Here is a 9,750-nt window from a genome sequence, read left to right as displayed (position 1 = left end):
GGAAGCGCCTTTTCATCACATTTTGACCCGATGACGTTTTAATGCAAAGGTGCTTAAAGGTTAGGAGATTTGGCTTTCTCAATGGGTAAAGATTTGTGCGCCACTGACGGGAAATACGCCATGAAATGATCCTAAAAATAGATATACCTTCTGTTTAAGTATATTTGTCATGTTAATAATCTAGTTAGGACAGGCATTTATTTCCTCATGCACCACTAGAGGGAGCCCGCATTTCACTGGTGAGCAAGCTTGACAACCGTTCAGATTGGACCTCTAACCTCAGAATTGTGATGCGGACGTCTTCACCACTTGGTGACCTTAATGACCCTCGATGTGAAACCATTGTACTGAATGTAATTATTTTTTTCAAGCACAACAAAAAGGCACAGTCAACACAATGTAGGTTAGCAAATATATTTAAATATAATATTTATCTTCATTTTTAGCACATGACAAAATGGCATTATTACATTTGACTTGAAGTCATGACAACAAGCAGCAATTTCACGCTCGGCGGAATAAAACACTTTGTTGGAAAAACAATCCGGAATGACTTCCCCAAACGGCTTAAATGGCATCATGCAAACTTCAAAAGCGCGGACACCCATTCTCTCCACACGCGTGACGCGTTACGATGCACTTACAAGTCACCAATCGAGTCCAACGCGCGGACTTTTGTCACCGTTCGGGAAATAAAAGGTCTCGTCACAGCACTGCCAGTTAGTCAAACATCAGGGCACGCACATACAAACGACAAAATATATTGTCTTGAAATAAATTAATCATATCAAATGAACACAGTGGTTTATATTTAAAATACATATTTACATATTCAAGAAAATGAAAAACAAACAGTCTTTAAGCACAAATTACTTCACCATATATCCGCCTCTCTGTTTTGTTTTATTTCCTAACTTGATATGTACTTGCGATGGAAATCAATATCGGACATCATTTGTCATCATTGATATGTTGTTCTGCTATGTGCCTCATTGACGTCTGGCTCACAGTTACCATGGCGACCGAGCGGGATGCTGCGAGAGGATGCGCCGCCGTCGCCGCCACAAAAAGCAGTTGGCGCGCACTCGGACCGAAAGAGTGGACCAGCGTACAAATTACAAAAGACGAAATCGACCTGGTCACAAATGTTACAGTCACACACAGGCGGGTCAAAAATTTCCAAAGGAAGGAACAAAAGTAGTAAAGACAGCCTCGACATCCTTGCCACACATGCGCAGGCATGCTGGAACCCAAAACGAGAGGCCAAAAGTCCACGCTGACGACGACACAACAACGACGGTGAAAAGAACAGATGAGAGGAAGTAGCAAACGGGAGCACGTTCCACAACAAAAAGGTGTTTTAAATGCGAGGGGTAAGGCGGGAGTGGGGACACAGTGTCAGTTCAGGCTTTCAATTTTCTCGACAAGACCGACATACAAACTTAGTGCACTAGAATTAGTTTGCGCCACTCCTGATAGACTCGAGATAGCGGCGGGGTTAAACAAAAGAAAACATCCAAACGCGGGGCAGGACCGTCAAACGTTAACAACGGAATCCATGACAGGAGAGTACAAATATGTTGTCAGTTTGGTTATGTGTGTGTGCGTGTGTGTGTATCAGGGCCTCGTGTCAGCCGCCGGCTTCTCATGCCTTTTTGGGGGGTGGAGCCAACTTGATGATCTCGTCTTCGGATGGCTGGCGGATGATGTCTGCGATTACAAAATGCAAAGGGTACAATTAATTCTTTCACATAATTAGATTTTTTTTGTCTTCATTTTGTATGTGATTTTATTTACATTAATCCCTTACAATTTCTGTGTTTTTGTTTTTCTGCAAAAACAGCACTGTAATATTGTTCCTTAATGGAAATCAGGATCGAATGTAAAGAATGTGTGCATCATAACCACTTTGACCACTGGGTGGCAGTATAATACAATCATGGAGACACACACGTCGAAGAACAGAGATTTTTTTTCCATAGAGGATCTATCTAAATGTAACATGTTGTTTGCCAATATGTATTTTTATTTACTTGCACTTGACTAATATTTGTTTTGTGAATTATTAATTTTGGTATTGTATTTTAGTTTTACATGCTGGAGTGTGTTTTTGTACTGCGCGTGTCATGAGCGCGCGCGCGCCACAGAGAGAGAGAGAGAGAGAGAGAGAGAGAGAGAGAGAGAGAGAGAGAGAGAGAGAGAGAGAGAGAGAGAGAGAGAGAGAGAGAGAGAGAGAGAGAGAGGTGCAACCGAGCGAGCCTCGTTCGAGAAGAAAGAGTTGAATAAAAAGAGACGAGCTTGAAATCCTGTCCTGCCGTGTTTGGTTTATTTAACAGGAAAGACGCCAGAAAACGTCAGAAACTTGAAACTATTTGTAACCTGCCTTTTACCCAGCCTCTTAAAATAAGAACAACATCTTAGGGTTGCCGATAGATAGATAGATAGATAGATAGATAGATAGATAGACAGATAGATAGATAGATAGATAGATAGATAGATAGATAGATAGATAGATAGATAGATAGATAGATAGATAGATCCATCCATCCATCCAAAAGACACATGTAGGAAAGTGCGTGACCTTTGTACTTCTTGGCGGAGGGAATGCGCGTAAGCTTGGTGTCGATCTCGTCGTCTTCGTCGATCTTGAGCACGGTGGTGCGATACTCGATCACGCGGGTCAGGAGGTCGGGACGCCGCGAGATCTCAAAGATGTGCTCCATGTACGACAGGTTGTCTGAGGGGGAGACGACGACGCCGGATGAGCGCGAGTGTGTGCACTTGCGTGTTTACCTGTTTGCATTACCGTGGGCCAGCTTGTCGTTTTTCTCCAGGTAGCTGAACCACTCCTTGCAGGACGTGATGGCATTGCTGTGCTCCTCGGGGATGTCCTCCTTGCAGGCCGACTTGAGCTGCTCCAGGTCCTCGTTGGTGATGTTGTCCGACAGGTCGCTGAGCAGAGAGCTGTACTCGGCCATCTTCCGAGCGTCACAACACAACCGACCACGATTTGGATCTGGAGTGGGCAAGATTAGACTAAAATGAAGCATTTTTGAAGAAAAAAAACGACATTTCTCCTTTGTGGGTCATTTATTTTTTATTTTCTATCTACCCCACACCCACACACCCACACACCCACACACACACACACACACACGGCACGTTTGTTTTACAATCTTTGTGGGGCCATCGCATTGACATAATGCATTTCCTAGCCCCTTCCCCTAACCCCAACCATAAAAAAATATTGCCTACCCCTATTCCTTACTCAAACCTCGACCTTAACCCAATTCAAACCTAAACTCTAAAGCCAAGTCTTGACCTTCAAAAAGAGGCCTAAACTTGTGGGGCCCAGCAAAATGGCCCCACGTGGACGGGTGGGCCCCACAACTCTGTGAAATCCCGAAATGTTGGCCCCTCTATGTATCAAAAACAAGACCACACACACACACACACAGACCAGAGCTTGACCAATATAAGTCAAGTAAGCATGTTGGCCTAGTGGTTACCAAATGTGCCTCACAGTCTGAGGTTTGGGGTTCAAATCTTGACCCAATGAAGCTTCAATAAATAACTGTCCATTTTGGGTGAATGGGAAACTTGTTTGTCCACAGTGGATAAAAAACTTCGACACCCTCTCGGGTCAAATAAATGTTTTAGGAGGCTTTCTTTTCCTGACAGGTTTTGTGCTAACACTGACTATTGTAGCATGTAATGCTGCTTTTGTGTACTTAAGAGAAAAGAAGAAAACAATGGACAGAGGAGCTTTATCAAGTGCCCCCCCCTACCCCCACCCCCTCGTCCCAAACCCCCACTGGCCCCCACACACACACACACACACACACACACACACACACACACACACACACACACACACACACACACACACACACACACACACATGACTCGACAAAATAAGCAATACACTCTCGCCATTATGTTATAGAATCAGCATTAAGTAGTGCAAGAAGGAATCAAATGCACTAAAATGTACTGTACCTAACCCCCACCACACCCAAGCCCTAAGTGCACCCCCAACCCCCCTCGGGGATGAGCGTGACACGGCGTCCACACAGAAGAAGAAGCAGCAGTGTGCGCCTCACATTCCCGTGCGCACAAACACGCCTTTGTCTTCTTGGTGTGTGCGTCGTGAGTTTGCGCCACCACATGCACTGGCAGTTAATGAATCTAGTTCAAGTACAAAATAAAGACTTTAATTTTTGGGTTGTTGAACACTTTTTTTTACTACTCACTATACACAACTTGTCATGATAGATTAGCAATATCGTATAAGACGGACGTCAAGTCAAAGTTGATGCAATGTCAACGATGTGTGTACAGTATGTATCGCATTACAATGGAGACGGTTACCTAGCAACAGCCGGGGCAGAGCCCCCCCCCCCTCTCGCCACTACCCCACACTTGGCTTCGGTGGTCACCACGGCAACTGAATCAGAGGCTGAAAAATCCTTCTGATGGCAAAAACCGTGGCTGCGTTTGGAATCACTTACTCGCTTATCACTATGGTCAGGATTTGGAATGTACTTTATCGTTCCTAAAGTCAAAATCTGAGATAATTTCTAAACTGAAAATGCCTTTGTAGTGATTAATGTGTAGGGAATGAGCGACAGCAAATCAATAGCTACACCGGTGCCTTGAGATACGAGTGACTCGACTTCCTAGAGTTTTTCGAGATACGAGAACTCAGCAGCAAATCTTAATGCTAACAATGCTAAATGCCATTTACATGCTAACACCTAAACAATGGATATTTGGACATAAATGATGGACAAACACATTTAGACCGATCTTATAACAATACTTAGTCATATATTCTCTATCTTCTATAAAAAATGACAAATATTACAGCAAATTTCTGAGTAGTCATTGTAGCGGACATAGCAATGAATTGGACTGCAGCATAATTTTTTTTAGATCCTATTTAATCCAATTGTTTTTTATAAAATACAGTATTATGGAGTACTATTTTTCCTGATTAAAAAGCAAAAGCACAAACATTTTTGTGGGGGAGGCTGGAATGGATTAATGGCATTTCCATTCATTTCAATGGGGAAAGATGATACGAGATACTGTAACAATTTGAATCCTTCCCAATTCCAACACAAGGCCAACATTTTGTCAGCGTCTCTCTCGGCCGAGGTCTGCGGCGGCCGCCATGTCGCTGCGCGCGCCGCGTGAAGCGCTAATCTGCGTGGAAGAATGTAGGCCAGCGGCCCGCTCGTCATTGAGCAGAAAAGAAGATTTGCACAACACATCTGTGCGTCCGTGTGCCATCGCGCTCCACTTGGCCTTCTCATCGGTGCGAGAGAAGCGCTCCATTTCGTGACTCCGTTCCAACATCATCGGCCGTCGCCATGGTAACAACACACAAGCATGTGCCAGTGGCCTTTTCTTGACTTTCTTCTGAGGCTGCCAATGTTTGCTCGTGATTATTATTATTGAAAGTGATGTAATGAAACAGATCATATAACTGGTTTTGCGTTTTTTGTAGCTTGAACAGTAAATGGCAACAGTTGGTTTAATTACAATACGTCTGTTAGCTTGTCTTTTTACATTAATTCTTGTTTGGTATCAGAAGAAATGAAGCAAATCCCAGAAGGGAGACATCTTGTTTTCATTGTCATTTGCTTTTCTAAACATTGCATATCAATACATCTACTTTGAAACCCTAACCTTAGATTGAAACCTGTCAAACTTTAACCCTAGTTTAAAAGCCTACTTTGAAACCCAAACCCTACTATAACCCAGAATCTAGTGTAAAACCCCAAACCTAGTTTCAAACCTTAATTTGAAACCCTAACCTTATCTTCAAACCCTACTTTGAAATAGAAACCATACTTAAAACTCTACTTTGAAACCCTGACTCTAATTTAAAAACCTAAGCCTAATTTCAAACCTTAATTTGAAACCCTAACCCTTATCTTCAAACCCTACTTTGAAATCCTGACCCTACTCTAGATTAAAACTGTTTTGAAAACCTAACCATAGTTTAAAACTCTAATTAGAACCCCTGACCCTAACTTCAACCCTATTTTGAAACCCTAACTCTAGTTTAAAACCCCACTTTGAAAACCAAATCCTACTTTGAACCCCTGACTCTAATTTAAAACCCTAATTTGAACCCCCAACCTTATCTTATAACCGTACTTTGAAACCCAAACCCTATCGCTTTGGAGGGACATTTTTTTGGAAGCGCATTGGAGCATCTGCTGTTTTTGTGTCTTTTTTAAAGCACATATGTTTATCTTATTTCAGTCTGAGCTACAGCACACGGTGTCAGCAGGGAGCGTGTGCGTGTGTGTGTGTGTGTGTGCACGCGTGGGTTGCAACTTGCCACACGCACACACACACGCACAAACACAAATTGTGGGAGCACACGGATGTGTCCTGCATGCAAATAAGCAAACGCGTTTGTTAGTACAAACTTAAGCTCGAGGGCAAAGAAAGAGCAAAATAAAGAGCAAAAGAAAGAGCAAAAGAAAAGAGCAAAAGAAAGAGCAAAAGAAAGAGCAAAAGAAAGAGCAAAAGAAAAGAGCAAAAGAAAGAGCAAAAGAAAAGAGCGTGAGGACCGAATGGCCGACTTCCTGTCGGCACGATGCACTTCCTGGTGCGGCGTCCGCGAAGAGGAAAACAACAGCATGAAAAAGTGCTGCTAACCCGCTCTTCCTCCTCGTCTATCCGCCCGCCCCCTCGGGCACACAGAGGTTGTTTTCACACATGAGTGCACATCTGAAAGCTCGTGATGGAAGACTTTTCCAGACTCCAACCAAATACACGTCAACTCGCAAGCTCATGACTTTGTTTAATCAATCGATTTCTCCCATTAAAATGCTCAAAACTACATTTCAGGGTGTCAGTTGCAAGCAAATTTTAGCCGGGGGACCTTGAAGGCTTTCAGAGGTCGGCTCGAGACAGGCGGGCGAGGTGCATTTATTTCCGAGCGGGTGAATCCTCGGTGAGGGGGAGGAGCCATAGGGGCCGAGTGCCAAGCCAGACGAAGGCGGCGCGCGGTCACGCAAGCGCCGTCACAACTAATTGACTAATCCAGTCGTTGAGACGGCCAGCGAGCTCGCGCCTGTCAGCGCCTGATCAGACACAACATCACATCACAATACTCATAAGACAGCCTACACTTTTTTTTAAAGACAACAATAGTGCAGCACTACTTTTATCCAAATGAACTGCTTCTATTCGCTTGACACACAAAGATGACAAAGCACAAATTTTAACCTCATGAAAATCCTCAACTCACTTCAAAATAGTTGTTTAAACACCAACATTTCACAAGATGGTGGCAAAGCACTACTTTAATCCAAATGAAACTCTTCAAACCACTTCAACCTCATTCCTTTACACACAAGAATGACACAAGATGGTGGCAAAGTGCAAGTTTTATCCAAATGAAATTCCTCAGCTCACTTCAACATAGTCCCTTGACCCACATAGATGGCAAAAAAAAAGAAGCATTTTTGCCTAAATGAATCTCATCTCATTTCAACATAGCTGGTTATAATAGATGATTAACCGGGAGTAAAAGACGAGTTAGCGCCTGAGCCTGATGACATCATAAATGTGCGACGACAGCAGCCGCACGCCAACGTTTGTGAGGCGGATGCTTCATTATCCTGGAAGCTTTGCAGCGGATAAAAATATCACAATGCCTCTGGGAGAAGGAGGAAGAGGATGAGGAGGGTGGGAGGAAGAGGCGGCGTGTGCTGATTAAACCAGGGTGAAAGAGTCCATCACACCCCCCCCCCCCCCCCCGACTCCTGCGAGAGAGTACGCACCAGTGGCTTATTTTTTATTTTATTTTTTTTGACACTGACAGTAAAAGGTGAGAAAGACGTCAAGAGTTGACGTCAGAGTCTAAAATATCCTTCATTTCCTGCTCAATCATCATCATCATCATCATCATCATCATCATCAGAGAAGGAAGAGAGTGTGTCTGTGTGTGTGTGTTGTGGCACACAGGGGACAATACAATGTGAGGAAGTTTCCGTGTAGGCCCCTCACTCTGAATGACATCCGACAGGAAGATGAATGCAAAGCCTGTATTCGCACCTGCGTGGTGCATTCAAGTGTCAGTGGAAAATGTGGTAAAAAGAAATGAGAGAGGCATGCGATGGTCACCAGACACTCCACAGGTGCCAGAAGGCATCCCAAGCAAACAGGAAGTCAAAGTTGGCATTGTGCTCACCCCTAACCATTACGCATGCTTTCATCGGGTACTCGAACGCACCGCGAAGGGGCCCTGAGCTGCGTCCTCGTGATGGAAGTCAACAAGTTTCACACATTTGAAGGCCTTCACATCTTTGTTGGGATCGGGTTGCGCTCGTCGCCACCGCAAACATCACAACAGCACAACCGAGCTCGCCACCCACGGCAAAAACAGGACGTGGACAACAAAAGTCTGGGCGAAAAAAGGCTGAGTTGTGTTACCCCAGAGGACGGATCGATCCCTGAAAAGCTGACTCACGCACACGCAAGAATTGGGCCTGTGAGACACCGGGGACAGGAAACCCACAAAGGGGAAGCAGTTCCTAACGATGCGTTTAATGACTTTCCCTGTGTGGACTTGCTGACTCATTCCCTGTACTCATATCCGTCCACATCCCCAAAACACATCAGCTGATCTTTCTGATTGGCACACACACGGGAAGGCTGTAACGGCAGTGAGGCCGAGCCACATTGCAATTGTGGCGAATTGCGGAATAGCGAAATAATTGCTCACAAGATAGCATACAAAACACTACTTTTCTTTAAATGGCATGTCAAAGTAGTTCCTTGGCACACAAAGATGTCACAAATTAGTGCCAAATCACTATTTTTGTCAAAATAATGTAGTTTCTTGATGCACAAAGATGCCACAAGATGTGACAAAGCACTATTTTAATCCAAATGAAACTCTTGAACACACTTGAAACTAGTTGCATGCTGCAGCAAGCTGCCACAAGATGGCGCCATAGTAATATCGTTGCTTTGGCCTGAGTTCAAAAACAGCAAGTAGGTGAAACCGCAAATATGCAGTCATCTGGAGTTTTATCATGATGCGAGGGAGAAATGGTCACTTGTGACAAACAAGAGAAAAAGAAGAGGAGACGGACGGAGGAGGAGGGCGGATGAGGGGATAGTCACGGAGACGTGCAGGCATGTCAGCTGCCTCCTGCTTTATATTTTGGAAATAATAATAATAATACTCACTCGCGCGCGGCCAAACGTCGTAGGGGGGGATTTGACGGCGGAGTGGAGCTCGAATCGGAGTCGGAAACGGGTCAGACGTTCGACTGAGAGAAAAAGGCAAAAGTCCAGTCGATCGATGTCGCGGTGATGCGATGAGGAGCGAAATGGAGATGACAGGAGGCAGGGGGTCCTCGGCGTGGGAACTTATTAGGCCGTGACGTGGACGCGCACGCACCGAGCCAGCCGAGGATGGTCGTGACTGCTCTCCGCGAACAAGGAGCCCGAAACCGGTGAGCGAGCGTGGAAACGCCTTTTTTTCTCTCTCTCTCTCTCGGTCTCTCTCTCTCCCCTCTCTCCGTTTCTCCTCCTTCACAACCTCCCTCTCTCTCAGAGATCGTCTCCAAGCCACAGTGACTCACTACATTGAAGCGGACGAGTCATTTGTCTCTCACAACACGCTTCCAAAAGTCAGTTGAGGCATCTCGAACCCGATATGTCTTAAGAGATAAAGCAAGCCTCTTCACTATTGTTCCAAAACTTGTTTTTCTT

At 44.7% G+C, this 9,750-nt stretch overlaps 1 protein-coding gene across 1 annotated transcript; it reads right to left on the bottom strand.

Moving 5' to 3' along the window:
- Positions 1-400: 400 nt before the first annotated feature.
- Positions 401-9,556, bottom strand: pea15 (proliferation and apoptosis adaptor protein 15). The gene is made up of 4 exons (XM_086060258.1): positions 9,223-9,556; positions 2,807-3,016; positions 2,582-2,737; positions 401-1,710 (listed from the first exon to the last, which is right to left on the bottom strand). Exons 2-4 carry the CDS (start codon positions 2,976-2,978, stop codon positions 1,646-1,648), a joined length of 393 nt encoding a protein of 130 aa, XP_085916384.1. The 5' UTR covers positions 2,979-3,016; positions 9,223-9,556; the 3' UTR covers positions 401-1,645.
- Between the last annotated feature and the right edge of the window lie 194 nt (positions 9,557-9,750).

This window comes from Leptonotus elevatus, chromosome 17 (genome assembly GCF_054856555.1).
Source record: "Leptonotus elevatus isolate MCC_2025b chromosome 17, RoL_Lele_1.0, whole genome shotgun sequence".
In the NCBI taxonomy this organism is placed as follows: domain Eukaryota; kingdom Metazoa; phylum Chordata; class Actinopteri; order Syngnathiformes; family Syngnathidae; genus Leptonotus; species Leptonotus elevatus.
This window is presented reverse-complemented; position numbering and strand designations above follow the sequence as displayed.

Excerpts from the sequence above, each read along its gene's own strand:
- pea15 (XM_086060258.1), bottom strand. The coding sequence starts at position 2,978 with ATGGCCGAGTACAGCTCTCTGCTCAGCGACCTGTCGGACAACATCACC. Across the intron at positions 2,738-2,806 it reads AAACGACAAGCTGGCCCACG|ACAACCTGTCGTACATGGAG; the intron begins GTAATGCAAACA and ends TCTCCCCCTCAG. Across the intron at positions 1,711-2,581 it reads CTCCGCCAAGAAGTACAAAG|ACATCATCCGCCAGCCATCC; the intron begins GTCACGCACTTT and ends TTGTAATCGCAG.